We start from the raw sequence: 15,391 nt of genomic DNA, 5'->3' as shown, positions 1-15,391 counted from the left end.
TTCATCGCTCCCCACCCCAAACTCCAACGCCCAGCTCCTTGCGCGGCACTGGAAAAGGGTGCTGCATTGCCGGCTTCTACCTGGTGCTGCCAGGGAATCTCCAGCTTGGCAGGGTTCTCCTTAAGCTCTCCTTTTTCCCTAGGAGCTTGGCGGCACACCTGGCTGTGTCTCGCGGCACACTAGTGTGCCGCGGCACACCGGTTGGGAAACGCTGGCTTAGGGAACCCCAACCCGAGTCTGACCATTTTCCATCATCTCACATGTTTGTGGAAGGGGTCAATAGGCCGTGGCAATACCCAGCAGCGGCTCAAGGCCCGTCAAACCTAGAAAGGAGGTTCTACACCTTCGATGAGGAGGTGGAAAAACTCCTCGAGTACCCCCCAATAGACCAGCCAGTAGTGACCTTAGTCTCCAGCGCTTTGGTACTGTCAGAGACTGGGGAAAGCCTGAAACCGGAGGAGAGGAGGGCGGAGACCCTCCTGCGGAAGGCTCACCAGATGGCAAGCTGGGGATTCAGGGCCGCGGCAGCAGCAGCATTCATGAACAGAGCATCGATCCTGTGGCTACAGGAGATGCAATCCCGGCTGGGACCAGAGAAAGGCAGGTTGCGTCAAGACCTGAGCAAGCTTCGGGCGGCAGCGGAATTTTCAGCGGACGCCACGCTGCATGCGGCGAAGTTTTCCAGCAGAGGAATGGCCACCGCATTATCGGCTCGACGCCTTCTGTGGTTGAGAAACTGGCCAGCAGACCTGAAATCTAAGTGGCGGCTAGCGTCGGCTCCCTTCCAGGGCTCGATGCTCTTTGGTGATATCCTAGACAAAGTCCTCGTAGAGGACAAAGACAAAAGGAAAGTTCTACCCAAGTCGGGCAGACGCCAAGACCACAGGTCTACCCCATACGCCAGACGCCTCGCTGGGACAACACCGCAGGAACGACGCAGCACCAAAGGCCATTCAATCAAGGACAATTCACTCAACAATCATTCAGGAGCGACCGGGGGTCGTTCCAAGACAGACCAAGGGGCTACCAACAGTCCAGGCAGCCCTTTCGGGGGAACAACCAAAGGGGTTTTCGTCGGTCCAAGTGACTCTGCCAGTCGGCGGCCACTCGGGGGGAAACTCCAACATTTCAGTACCCCCTGGCGCAACACCTCTTCCGATCAGTGGGTGCTTGCCACAGTGTCGGAGGGACTACGCCTGGAGTTTGTTGGACGACCCCACAATCGGTTCATACGCTGTCCAACTATCCGAGAACCTCAAAAGGTGCAACAATTGCAAAAGGAAATATTACACCTGTTGGAAATACAAGCCATAGAACCGGTACCACCTCAGGAAGTAGGCGAAGGGTTCTATTTGATGATCTTCATCGTACCCAAGGCCTCGGGAGGTTGCAGGTTGATACTGAACCTAAAGCAGCTCAACCTCTTCATCAGATACCGGAGGTTTCACATGCACTCCCTGCAATCCATTCTAACGTCTATAAGGCCTCGAGACTTGATGACATCCATCGACCTAAAAGAGGCATACCTTCATGTGCCCATACATCCGGCACACCGGAAATACCTCCGTTTTTGCTCCGAGGGAACACATTACCAATACAAGGCCATGCCATTTGGCCTTTCATCAGCTCCACGGACTTTTACAAAACTCCTGGATGCCCTGACCACCCACCTGCGTGGCCATGGCATAAGACTGATGGCATACCTGGACGACATCATCATACTGTCCAGGTCCCCGACACAGGCAAAACATGATTTGGTCCAGACCATGCGAACACTAGAAAGCCATGGCTTCACCATAAATATGGAGAAGAGCCAACTGGTACCCAAAACCAGGCTTCAACATCTGGGGGCCATAATAGACACTCAATCCAACACGGTGTCGCTTTCCCCAGAAAGACTAGTGAACATTCGGCGTTTAATAATCGGCCTCAACCACCACAGATGGATCCCACTGTCGCTCTTATCGAAGGTGTTGAGAACCCTGGTGTTGGCCATAGGTATTGTCCCTTGGGCCAGGCACCATATACGGACTTTACAGTGGTTCCTCCTACCAGCACAAAGATCCAGGGTCAGCCATTCTCATCGGAAGATAAAGTTACCTCGGAAGGTCAGAGAGTCTCTGAGATGGTGGACATCACAGGCAATACGCAAGGGTTCTCCCTTCCAAATACAGGACAAGATCGTCCTTACTACAGATGCCAGCCTGTTTGGTTGGGGAGCCCATATTGGCCATCACATGGCACAAGGCACATGGTCCACAAAGGACTTAACACCAATAAACATAAACTTCCTCGAACTCAGAGCGGTACACTTAGCTCTACGAACCTTTCTTCCGATGGTACAGGACAGACACATTTTAGTCTTAACAGACAATGTGGCGACCAGAGCCCACTTGAACCACCAAGGGGGTACGAGGTCACAGCGTCTTATGGAAGAGTCGAACAATCTGTTCAGCTGGGCCGAGACACACCTGGCCTCATTGTCTGCGGAACACATTGCTGGAACCATCAACACGCAGGCAGACTGGCTCAGCAGGACCACACTAGACCCGTCGGAGTGGAGATTGGATCCAGGACTATTCCAGCAGTTGGCTTACAAGTTCGGGAGGCCCTCGGTAGATCTGTTCGCGACGCGTCAGAATACTCAGCTGCCGAGGTTCTACTCACGCTTCCCAGAACCGGGGGCAGAAAGGGTTGATTCCAAGAGTAGTGGAAAAAATTCTGAGGGAAAAGGCGGAGGTGCTGATGATAGCACCACACTGGCCGCGCCGACCATGGTTCGCCGACCTGACGGTGATGTCAATATCACCACCGTGGAGAATCCCGGACCAAGTCATCTCCCTCAGTCAGGGGGTCCTACAACATCCGGACCCTCAATGGCTACAGCTGACCGTATGGCATTTGAGCGGCATAGACTGAGACAGCTGGAATTGCCGGAGAAGGTCATTGACACGATACAGGCGCCCCGGCGCCCCTCCACCTCCAGGATTTACCAGGCGTCGTGGGCGGCCTTTTGCAAATTTTGTGATACAGAAAGCAAGAATCCCAAGGATGCATCCGTAATTACGGTGCTGGAATTTCTACAAGCAGGGATAGAAAGGGGTTTGGCCCCTAACACTCTGAAGAGACAGGTGGCGGCTCTTTCCACCATGGTCCAGACATCGGAGGCTCGGTCACTAGCGCAACATCCATTGGTCAGAGACTTCATACGGGGTGCCTCGAACAAACACGCACCACCGATTAGAAGGTTCCCATCATGGGACCTCACACTAGATCTTCAGGCACTGACAAAGCCACCCTTTGAGCCTCTGAGGTCGATTCCGATAAGAACTCTCTCCATAAAGACAGCCTTCTTGGTGGCAATCACCTCGGCACGCAGAGTGTCGGAACTGTCAGCTCTGTCCGTGAGGCCGGATTTATGCATTTTTTATCCGGATAGAGTAGTGCTCCGGCTGGATCCCACCTTCATTCCAAAGGTGAACACCCATTTTCATAGGAAGCAGGAGTTAATACTACCTGATTTCTGCATGCATGGGAACCATCCTTCTGAGTTGCGATGGCATAAGGTCGATGTCAGAAGGGCCCTGAAGATATATATCAGACGGACTGAACCATTCCGGAAGTCAGAGAAATTGTTTGTTTCATTTTCACAACACCAAATGGGACTTGGAATTTCAGCCAAATCTATTAGTCGTTGGCTGAAGGACTGTATTACGGAAGCCTACAAAGCGGGAGGACACACCCCACCGATAGGACTAACGGCTCACTCAACCAGGAGTGCAGCCGCTTCGGCAGCTTGGACAGCTTGGCATACAAATCTAAATAAATACAAATACAAATATGACGCAAGTGTCCATTGACGATATTTGCAGAGCGGCTACCTGGGCAGCACCGTCTACGTTTATTAAACATTATAAGTTAGATTCGTTTGCATCGGCGGAGGCCGCATTTGGTAGACGTGTCCTGCAGAAAGTTTGTTTCTCTCCAATGTCCCTGTCAAGACCTTCTCCCTCCCATGGGTCTTAAAACTTTGGCATATTCCATGTTGGACTCTCCTTCCAGATGCAGTGGAGAAGACCCGTTGTACCTACCTGAACGGTCTTCTCGATGCACTGGAAGGAGAGTCCAAACCCACCCGGCATGTTGGTCTGAAGGGACGCCGGAGCTGGGAGTTCTTAAGTCATTGTTGGATTAATAAAGGTTGGTTATCCTCTTTCATGGTTCTTTCGTTTTTAAAACTGGGCTCATGGGAGCAGTATGGGGGGGGCGGTACCTAATTATTATGTAAATTTCTAACTCAGTCTCTACCAATAGGATTGGTAAATAACCCATGTTGGACTCTCCTTCCAGTGCATCAAGAAGACCGTTCAGGTAGGTACAATGGGTCTTCCAGCCATAACCAGGTGCTAACGATGTTCCCAGCTCTTTCATTGTTACTCTCTGTCAAGAATGTTTTCCAAACCCTATCTTTGTAGGTTGTTTTATTGCTCTCCTTGGTCCGAGTGTTTCTTTCCAGCCCTAACCAGGTGCTAACAATGTTCCCAGCTCTTATGGCTTGCAAGCTCTTTCATTGTTACTCTCTCTGAATAAAGTTTTTTTTTAAAAGCCCTAATCAGGGGATTAAATTATGTGCTGAAGTTGACTAGATTAAGGATGCTAGCCAGATGAAGCAGATTCTTTTTTCTATTTTCTTTTCCCTATTAACTAAGATGCGTTTTATACTCCGGTGCATCTTATAATCCGAAAAATATCGTAACTACAGTATTCCTTCAGCTGGTTGAAAGTGATGTTAATTTTTTTTAAAATTGGGTTTTCATTATATTTTAAACATCAATTTAGGTTTATGTACATTTACAAAAAATCTGTGAAATTATTAAAATTGTTTCTGTCTCTCCTGTCACCCCTTTATTATAGTGATACTCATCATTTACTTTACATGTTAGAAAATACATGGATTGATTCTAAGTATATTTTACAAATTATGTGTGAACTGAATGTTCTTCCACTAGCCTTACAAATTACAAATATTGCTGGCAATGTTATGGTAAGCCTTTTATTTTTTAATTATTCAGTCACTTCAATTATAATTCAATTGAATGTATATGAAAAGTAATTAATTTTTGGTAGGATCGATATAAATGAATTAGAATAGTTTGGCTATTAGAATGCATTTATCAACATTAAAGGACATTATTAATGTAAATTTGTTGACTGAGCCAAATTAACTTAATTTTTTTTAATGTTTTTTGTTTTACTGTAAAGAATAGAAACCAAATGGCAAGTTAGACACTTGAAATGCAGATGAAGTAATGCAATTTTTGACATTTTAACCAGTGTTTTCAGTTATCCTACATGGCTCTTTTTTCTGTTTTTATTTTTTTTAGTCCAGGACATTGATGGGTGGACGAGCTGAGCGCAATGAATACTTACTTCTTCATGCATTTTATGAAAAAGATTATATTGTGCCTGATAAACAACTGTTCAAAAAACAGAAACATGTAAGTATTTTTTCCCTCAAATGGTTTTCATTTGCTGAAAGCTAATCAGCAGGTCGTCATAATTAAGTCAACCTTTTAATAAGTATTATTTCAGACTCAGTCTTTGAACATTGGTATGCCACTTGTTTGAGCTCATCATATGTTGGCTGCCACTATAGATTATTATATCATCTTTCCTGACCTATTTAATCAATGCCTTTAATGTGGAATTGTAGGAATCCAGGGTTTCTAGAATTTTTAAAATAGTTTGAATATGTTAATGTGGAATGGTTTATCCAGTTAATCCAGTGGTTCTCAACTTTTCTAATGCCACGACCCCTTAATACAGTTCCTTATGTTGTGGTGACCACCAGTCATAAGTCTAGTGCCAATTCTCCCAACAAAGCTTTAACCTGATTGGCAGGTGTTTTGGTTTCTGGTAGAACTTTAGCTATTACAAATAACTCTTACTAAATGCAGTATTTCATAAACAAAGAAACTCCATCTTTATTCTCTTCCCTTCCGTATTCAAAATACAGTTCATACTAGCACATTCCTCTTCCTCCAGTTACCTTTCTTAATTGCATTCCTCATACATTCCTCCCAGCCTCCTCCGTTTAACAAGATTTATGTACTCGCAGCATGATTCAAAAACAGCAGAAATGACTGTAAAATAACACAGAATGCGTTTGCTTGCTTGGGAGCTGAACGGAAACACCTTTCATTTTAGCCCTACAACATTGAAACTCCACCCTTCTTCCCCACTGACCCCCTGATGTACCAAATACATCACTCCAGTATTTAACCCATTCCTCCCCTTAATATCTTCTTCCAAACACCTGTTCCTTACGTTTTTGGACCCTTCTGAATTTAGGATTGACCCAGCGAACGTCTGATTCTTCCTTGCTAGATTCTGGACTCATAGCCACATCCTGTGGCTGGCCTCCCACCTGTTCTACTACCTGTAACCCCGGGCCCACCACTAATTCATAAACACTATCTGTATTCGAGTCCTCAAGTTCTTCATCATCCTCCAACTGATCAGGAGTATGTAAAACAGCAGGAAGATCAGAGGGACACACCCACTGTAAACACCTGATTGGTCGGATTGTAAAAATACGTTCCAAGGCGCCAGAATAGAAGCTTTAGTTCCTAACACCATGGGAAAACTGTCTTTTTCCATGGTCTTAGGCGACCCCTGTGAAATGGTCATTCAACCCCCAAAGGGGTCCCGACCCCCAGGTTGAGAACCACTGAGTTAAGCCATCACATTTTATCATATAGACGTTTATTAGCCATTCCTTTTAAAAAATATTTCCTTGAATGTATTTAGATTGAATTCGAGTTTACATTTTGTTTTGTTCTTATGTCTCATAAGTTGGAAGAAGATGAAGATTTGGAAAGTAATCAGAATAAATCAAAGTTAGGACGAAAAAAGGCAGCATATTCTGGAGGTTTAGTTTTGGAACCAAAAGTTGGTAAGTTTGAGCATTAGATCAAATAATAAAGGGTCTTGCATAGTATTATATTACTCATATGTTATATATATTAATATGTATTAGGATGTTTAAAGTGGTTGCTTATACCTTTCAAATGTATTAGTGTCTGCGTATGCAGAATTTCCCGTAACGATCTGATTTTCCATTCTTACATTTCACATTTGGTGCCATTCTGAAGAACCTGAAAGCTGTATCTTTGAGATGAAGATATTGCAATCTTTCAATTAGTGAAACACAAATAGTGAATTGGCACTTTTGTTGATACACGTGTAGGGGTTGTGTGCAACCGCCAAAATGGATTATTTTAACTGTTGCTTAAGTATGGCTGTTTAGGTAAAATTTATTTATTCAATTTTTTTAATTTATTTGATTTTTTTATGCCGCCCATCTCTTTAGACTCAGGGCGGCTTATAACATATTAGCAATAACACTTTTTAACAGAGCTAGCATATTGCCCCCACAATCTGGGTCCTCATTTTATCCACCTTGGAAGGATGGAAGGCTGAGTCAACCTTGAAATCTTCTTTACCTATTTTTTTTCCACTTTAAAGCAGGTGTATCCAACTTGTGGCCCAGGGGCTGTAAGAAGCATTAGATAATTAGCAATGCTGCACCACAAAATCATAAACTTTTAACATTATTGTGTAATTTTATGTTATAAAGTTACATTACTGTTTATATTTTATATGTAGCCTAAAACCACACATATGAAGAATTCATATTGAGCCGGGGTGGTGCAGCAGGTAGAGTGCTGTACTGCAGGCCACTGAAGCTGACTGTAGATCTGTAGGTCAGCGGTTCAAATCTCATCACTGGCTCAAGGTTGACTCAGCCTTCCATCCTTCCGAGGTGGGTAAAATGAGGGCCCGGATTATGGGGGCAATATGCTGGTTCTGTTAAAAAGTGCTATTTGTTTGTTTGTTTGTTTGTTTTGTCCAATACACAATAATACACAATAATAATGTTCTGTCTGGGTGCCCCCAGACTTCAACACCAACTGGAAAAAGCAGCCAGACACGCTGGTAAAAGCAAAAGCACTTTATAGTTTGAAAAATAAACACAGAGAAAAACCTGTTCTTCCCAACAGGCAGGCTATGAGGCTTCACAGTAAAGTCCTGACGGCCAGACAATACAGCAGACTTCTTGCTGGCACACACACCACTGTAGAGAATAAGCCCCCACGCCTTTTTCCCCAAGGTTTCAGCCTTCAAGGCCACAAGCCAGAATCAGAGACGCCAAAGATCACAGCCAGGTCCCAGGACTCCCAAAGATAATACTCCACAATACAGGAAGGGTGGGTCTGCCTTTTCAGCCTTTCTGAGGAGAACCACACCCAAACCCAGCTGTTACCTATTTAGGACTGGAAGTACCTGGCTAATTGTCCCCTTCGTTGTGCTGCTCTTCTCTGCCTGTGATCGATGATGGCTTGAGCATTTTCATCTAAGGACTCCAGGCTGCTTGCTGGGGAGAGCTCCACCCCGGGGGATTCTGTCTGTTCTCCCTCTCCCTCGGCCTGATATTCCTCCTCCCCTTCTGCCTGGGCCTCCTCCTCCTGTTCCTCATCCTCCCCCTCTGAGCAGGGAGCCGGCAGAGGTTCAGCCGTTCCCTGAGGAGCCTCAGACGGAATCACAACAAATAATAGAGTAGAATGTATCAAAGAGAAGTATAGAAGAGAAATATAGGAGTAAAATATAACTAGAGAAAATAGCAGAAAATATAAGAGATAAAAGAGATACAAGAGATAGAAGAAATATAATGGATGGAAGAGATAGAAGAGAAGATTATGAGATATAGGAGAGACTATAGGACAGGGGACGCTAAGCACTCTGGTGCACTTATGTATGTCCCTTACTGACCTCTTAGGAACCTGATGAGGTCAACTGTAGATAGTCTAAGGGTAAAGTGTTGGGGGTTAGGGGATGATACTACAGAGTCTGGAAGTGAGTTCCACGCTTCGACAACTCGATTGCTAAAGTCATATTTTTTATAGTCAAGTTTGGCGTGGTTAATATTAAGCTTGAATCTGTTGTGTGCTCTTGTGTTGTTGCGGTTGAAGCTGATTTAATTTTTTGACAGGCAGGGAGTTGCAGCATATAATCTTGTGGGCAATGCTTAGATCGCGTTTGAGGCGTCGTATTTCTAAGGTTTCAAGTGTCGGGATGGAGAGACCCCCTTACCTTAGACAAGGCGCTCAGCCCGTGAGGAGTGAGCCGGGAGCTTCCAGAGTAGATGGATATTGAAGTACAGACTAAGCATGTTCGAATGAACAATTAGTTTTTATTAGAAAAGTATAAAAACAATAAAAGTCTGAAGAGACATAAAAAGCACATCCTCTGGCTAAGGATGTACGGAGGAAAGATGTCTCCTAATTAAGGACCGCCCTTCTTCTTCAAGAAGAGACAGGATGTGAGCAAACAGGTTACATCACACAGGAGGAGCTATCTTACTAGACAGAATTAACTCTCTAACTACTGGATGTTTCTCAATGTCGTTGGGGGCTGGCAATTTCCAGCGCGACACCCCTTCTTTGTCAGTCATCAGAGACAAGAGGGACATCAGGACATCAAGACATCAATTCACTTAAGGCACAATTTGTTGGTGAGGTATTCATGTTGATCAGCTGGCAATGGCTTATTCAGCAAGTCAGCGATCTGCTCAGTAGTAGCCACATACTGAAATTTCACGAAACCATCTTTCACCTTCTCTCGGATATTTTGATACCGAATGTGAATGTGCCGTGAACGAGCTCCAACAAATTCAGCTTCAGCAATGAATGCAACTGAAATATTATCCTCCATAATAACAACTGGTGTCATAGGACCTTTCCAAATACTATCAATGAGAGGAAAAAGAGACATTAATGCATTACAGCAATCAGAAACACATGCATATTCAGATTCAGTTGAAGAGCAAGAAATAAACTTCTGCTGCCTAACTTTCCAAAAGAAAGGACAACCATTTAAAAACATGATATAACCAGAAGTACTTTTTCGTGTTTCTGTGTCACTTGCCCAGTCAGCATCAGCATAACAAATCACTTCAGGGTACCCAACATGATCTGGCTCAAGGTACAGCTTCTTGCCTTTCGTGAGCTTCATGTATTTGAGCAGCTTCTTTATGCAAGACCAATGAAACGTGGTAGCCTTTCCAACGTATCTGGACAGTAGATTCACACTCAGTGAAATGTCAGGTCTCGTCCAGCTGCTGATGTACAATAGCGATCCAATCACTGACCGGTACAATGTTTTGTTCTCAAAATCAGGATACTCTTCTCGGGTTAACCTGTAAAAGTCAGTTTGCATAGGAGAACGACAAGTATGCGCATCAGACATGTTACAATTTTGCAAAAGCTGGTCAACCTTACTTTCTTGTGAAAGAGAGAACCCCTTCTCAGTTTTCTCAAACTGAACACGTAGATAATCATTGATATGCCCTAGGCTTTTCAAGGTGAAATGTTTCTCAAGGCCCTTAGCAAAAGTTTGACTAGTGCTTTCATTGAGACCCACATAAACAATATCATCAACATAAACAAGAACAACTTCATAAGTCTTACCTTGCCCTTTTGTGAACACGCATCCATCAGATTCGGACTTAATAAAGCCCATTGAATTTAGCTTTTGGGATAATAATTTGTACCAGCAGAGGGCGCTCTGCTTGAGGCCGTATAAAGACTTGCTCAGAGACCAAACCTCTCCTTCTCGGTTCTGGAATCCAGGAGCACCCTTGACGTAGATCTCTTCATTCAGATCAGCGTTCAAATAGGCAGTCTCTACATCGAACTGAAAAACCTCTAAACCCAAAGCAACAGCAGTGATTAGGGCAATCTTGACACTTTCATTTCTGACTGTGGGTGAGTATGTGTCTGTGTAGTCTTCCGGATAAACTTGAGAAAATCCTTGAGCTACGAGTCTAGCTTTGTACAGCTTTTCCTCATTAGGTTTTTGTTTGACTTTATACACCCAGCGTGTGCCAATGACTTTCTTCTTGTTAGGAGGCTCCACCTTCTGGAACACATTAAGTTTCTTTAAACAGTCCAGTTCGTGTTCCATAGCCTCATGCCATTTTTCTTGTTCAGAGTCAGGCAAAAGTTTGATCTGGTGAAAATGATCAGGTGGAAGTGTAAGATTGTTACACATGAAAAGATAAGGAGAGTCAGATACTTGCTGTGCAAATCTCTTTGGAGGAGTTCCTTTGGTAGTTCTCTTGGAACGTCTTGGAACGCTGGTCCATCCTTCATCATCATCTCCGCCTTCAAGTTCATCACCAGAGGTTTCCTCGGCAACTGTCGAAGGCTGTTCATTATCTGGAACATCAGGAATATCTGGCACAGCTCCCTGGGCATCAGGACTCTGCACACTTTCCTTAGGAAAATAAACTGAAGTATCATTACTATGTATACTGGACCAATTTGTGTCTTCCTCAAATTTGGCTGAATTAGAAATGTAAACTCTGTGATGAGAGTCAGCAAATTTGTGGTACTTGGAGACTTCATCAAAGCCGATGAATCTCATTCTTTCTGACACAGGACCTCCTTTTCTTCTCTGTTCAACTGGAATGTTAACAGTGGCATAACAACCAAAAATGTAAATATTTTGAATGTCAGGTTTCTTGCCATGGAGCAAGTAATAAGGAGTGTCTTGAATGACGCTACTCCATGTTCTGTTAACAATGTAATTAGCATACCTTAATGCTTCGCCCCAGTATGAAAAGTCCACGTTTGCATCCTCAATGAGACAACGAAACATTGTCTGCAGAATCCCGTTCCTGCGTTCGCACACACCATTCTGCTGCGGCGTCCCGGGTGATGAGGTCTGCTGGCGGATTCCATTCCTGGCCATCCATCCTTGGAACTGTTGCGACATAAATTCGCCTCCACGATCACTTTGAATCCGCTTGATCCAGACGTCGTGTTGGGTGAGTATCTCTGCAGCAAAGCCTTTAAAAGCCTCAAACGCCTCTGATTTTTGTTTTAAAAGAAAAACATAGCCAAATCGTGAGTAACTGTCAACTACAGTTAAGAAATACTTACGTTTACCAACAGTAGGCCGAAATGGACCGACAACGTCGGTATGGACCAATTCAAAGATGCGTGTACACAGCCGGACAGCAATTTTTGGGACCGGGGAGTGCCGGGATTTTGCAGAATTACAAATTTTACAATCTAGGTAAACCTTGCAAGCCCCATCAATTGTGAAACCATCAACATATTCAGACATCTTTGCTAAGACGGGGTAAGAAGCATGCCCCAAGCGACGATGCCATCTGTGAATGCACCTGGAATGAAAAGATTTGTTTGTTAACATATGTTTAACATTTTTAACAGCATTAGGAACCTCAGGGATTTCATTGGTTTTAGGAACCTTTGAACTAGCGGTGGCACCAGGGTTTCTCTCTGGACCTGTGCATACGCCCTTTGGAACGCTTATACTTACACTACCTTTGCTGGCAGGTTTGGGTTGCAAATAAAAGACACCTTTGATGGGGATGGCAGTAGCAAGAAGTTTGCCATCCTTGATAATGTTGGTGTCAACAAGTTCATAGTTTATTACAACCTTCAATTCTTCTCTCAGGCAATATCCACTAAGGATGTTGTTCTTGGCAGTTGGAACGTAGAAAACATTTGAGATAAGGGAGTCCAGTTCTTTGACGAAGACTTTTCCTTTTCCTTCCACCTTGGAACGTAGATCACCAACTCCAAACACTTCCTTGACATCTGTCGGGTGTAGCTCACTGAAGGATTCCTTCCGGTACGCGATGTGTGCCGCTGCTCCACTGTCTAGGGTCCATAACTCACGAATGTCGTAGAGTGGACTCTTGTCAGGAACAATGCTGAGGTGGATGGTACCAACATAAGTAGGTTTGTCATCTTTTGAGTCTTTGGGAGTTGACTTTGCAGCTCCAGAACTCTTTCCTCTGGATCCTTTCTTGTGTGCGCCTTTAGGCTGGGTTGGATAAGGTGGATGATCAGTCTCGCCAGACTTCACACTTTGCACATCAGGAGATTTGCGAGTGTCATCCTTCTTAAAAGGTTTCTGGCGTGAGTACTTTGGAGTACTTGTTTTCTGCTGACCGCCCTTGGCCAAGTTAGATTTAAATGCTGCTGACATAGGTCTAAGGCCAGTGTTCAGCAACTCTGCTTCTTCAGTTAGCATGTTACAGAGTCTCTGAGTAGATTTAAAAGGCAGTGGATATCTGCTGAATCTGTCAACAACCTTCTTCCATTCAGGAGTACATGGGTTGAACAAAACATCAGAGTCTATAGACATGAGTATAAAGATCAGTCCTATCCTGCAAAGCCATACTTTAAAATCCAGTTGATTTGGTAACAGCACAAACTCACCTTTCAGTGTAGGAGAGGTGATGGTATGCCATGTTGATGCAGTCAGCTGGACCGCTTGGAGTTGCTGGGGTTGAGCCCCAACTCCTCCTGGCAAACCTTGTGGCTGTCCCACCTGGGGAAGTTTTACAGGCATCTGTGGAATAAAAACTGGAGGTCTCTGCGATGAAACAGAAGAATCTGGAACATGAGGGACCGATTGCCTTTGCATCTTAGCTGTGAGGGAAACTCTAAATTCATTAGGCTTCACTTCAAATGCATTTGTTTCAGGAATTAACTGTGCCTGTGGCGCATTCCATCCACTAGTGGCCGCTGCTGCGTAACTTGTAGCAGTGGGGGAAAGCCTCCCCCCTCCTCGGCTTGCAGTTTTAAATTGCAAAGGGACCATTTTTTTATCTTCGGGCTGGGTAGCCCTCCCTTCTTGGAAAGGAATGTGTTCTATGTTAGAGCTTGGCGGAAAGAAGTGTGTGACCACGGGAGGATTTACGATGTGCACATGCGTATCTTGGGGTGAGTGGGAGGAATGGATTCCTTCTATCTCTCCCTTTGGAGAATGAGCACGTGAACTACCTCTCAGGGACATAACCTCCATCTTTTCTGTAATAAGTTTAAGCTGAAGTTTCTTCAGAGATCGTAATTCAGTCCTGGCATTATCAGCCTTTTTTAAATAACTGAAATAGATTTCTTGCTGCTCTATATTTTTCATTGTAGGAAGGTTATCAAAGTGGAGACAGACTGATTCCAAAGCGTGAATCTCCTTCTCATCCTTCTCAATGAGCTGCTCAATTGTCTGCAAGTTTAGGGAAGTTCCCTTTATGTTAGCAGAAGCGAGAGAGCTGAAATCATCTAGGTGTCTTGTCTTGGCTTGTGCTTTAACATGCGTGCCAGATGATTGTGAGGGGAAGAGAGTTAAAGTTTCCTCCTCCTCATCTTCGCTAGGATTAATGGAAAGACTGCCGGAGGGCTCACCCTGGGTAGTTTTACAATCCTGTTCCCTGGTTTCTACATCATCAATGAAGTAAGATTCACTTACGGTTTGTTGAATGCAGGCGTCAGCTGGAAGAACTTCCTTCTCACCGTGCAAAGACATTGTAGGATTCCTTTTACAATCGGTTACACGAATTGTCTCCTTGAGTTGGGCCAACTGGTCACTCGTGAGGGAATCCACGTAGGATTGCGTGAGAGGATTACGTTTCTTTTTCGCTGGCATTCGGGAAAATTCCTAGGAAGCTTACGGGGTGTAAGCGGGGTCTATTACTTCAATAAAAACCGTGCTCTCGCTACCATGACGGGATGGAGAGACCCCCTTACTTTAGACAAGGCGCTCAGCCCGTGAGGAGTGAGCCGGGAGCTTCCAGAGTAGATGGATATTGAAGTACAGACTAAGCATGTTCGAATGAACAATTAGTTTTTATTAGAAAAGTATAAAAACAATAAAAGTCTGAAGAGACATAAAAAGCACATCCTCTGGCTAAGGATGTACGGAGGAAAGATGTCTCCTAATTAAGGACCGCCCTTCTTCTTCAAGAAGAGACAGGATGTGAGCAAACAGGTTACATCACACAGGAGGAGCTATCTTACTAGACAGAATTAACTCTCTAACTACTGGATGTTTCTCAATGTCGTTGGGGGCTGGCAATTTCCAGCGCGACATCAAGATCCAGGATTGTAAGTCTTGATTCATTATTTATTTATTTGATTTTTGTGCCGCCCTTCTCCTTAGACTCAGGGCGGCTTACAACATGTTAGCAATAGCACTTTTCAACAGAGCCAGCATATTGTCCCCACAATCTGGGTCCTCATTTTACCCACCTCGGAAGGATGGAAGGCTGAGTCAACCTTGAGCCGGTGATGAGATTTGAACCGCTGACCTACAAATCTACAGTCAGCTTCAGTGGCCTGTAGTACAGCACTCTACCTGCTGCGCCACCCTGCTTCAATAATGTATTCTGTTTTGAGTGGACGAGTTAAAGGCTCTTCTGGTGAAGTATTTTTGGACATTTTCAATGGTGTTAATGTCCGAGATGCGGTATGGGTTCCAAACAGATGAGCTATATTCGAGGCTGGGTCTAGCGAAA

General features: G+C 44.5%; 1 protein-coding gene across 3 annotated transcripts in view; it reads left to right on the top strand.

The window, feature by feature from the left end:
* Positions 1-15,391, top strand: part of POLA1 (DNA polymerase alpha 1, catalytic subunit) — an 801,468-nt gene that overhangs the window by 170,128 nt on the left and 615,949 nt on the right. For all 3 annotated transcript variants that reach the window (XM_070750673.1, XM_070750672.1, XM_070750674.1), the window contains exons 21-23: positions 4,915-5,044; positions 5,385-5,498; positions 6,856-6,955. In XM_070750673.1, coding sequence (XP_070606774.1) covers positions 4,915-5,044; positions 5,385-5,498; positions 6,856-6,955 — 344 coding nt within the window. The remainder of the gene's footprint in view (positions 1-4,914; positions 5,045-5,384; positions 5,499-6,855; positions 6,956-15,391) is intronic.

Source organism: Erythrolamprus reginae, chromosome 4, assembly GCF_031021105.1.
Source record: "Erythrolamprus reginae isolate rEryReg1 chromosome 4, rEryReg1.hap1, whole genome shotgun sequence".
NCBI classification, from domain to species: Eukaryota; Metazoa; Chordata; class Lepidosauria; order Squamata; family Dipsadidae; genus Erythrolamprus; species Erythrolamprus reginae.
This window is presented reverse-complemented; position numbering and strand designations above follow the sequence as displayed.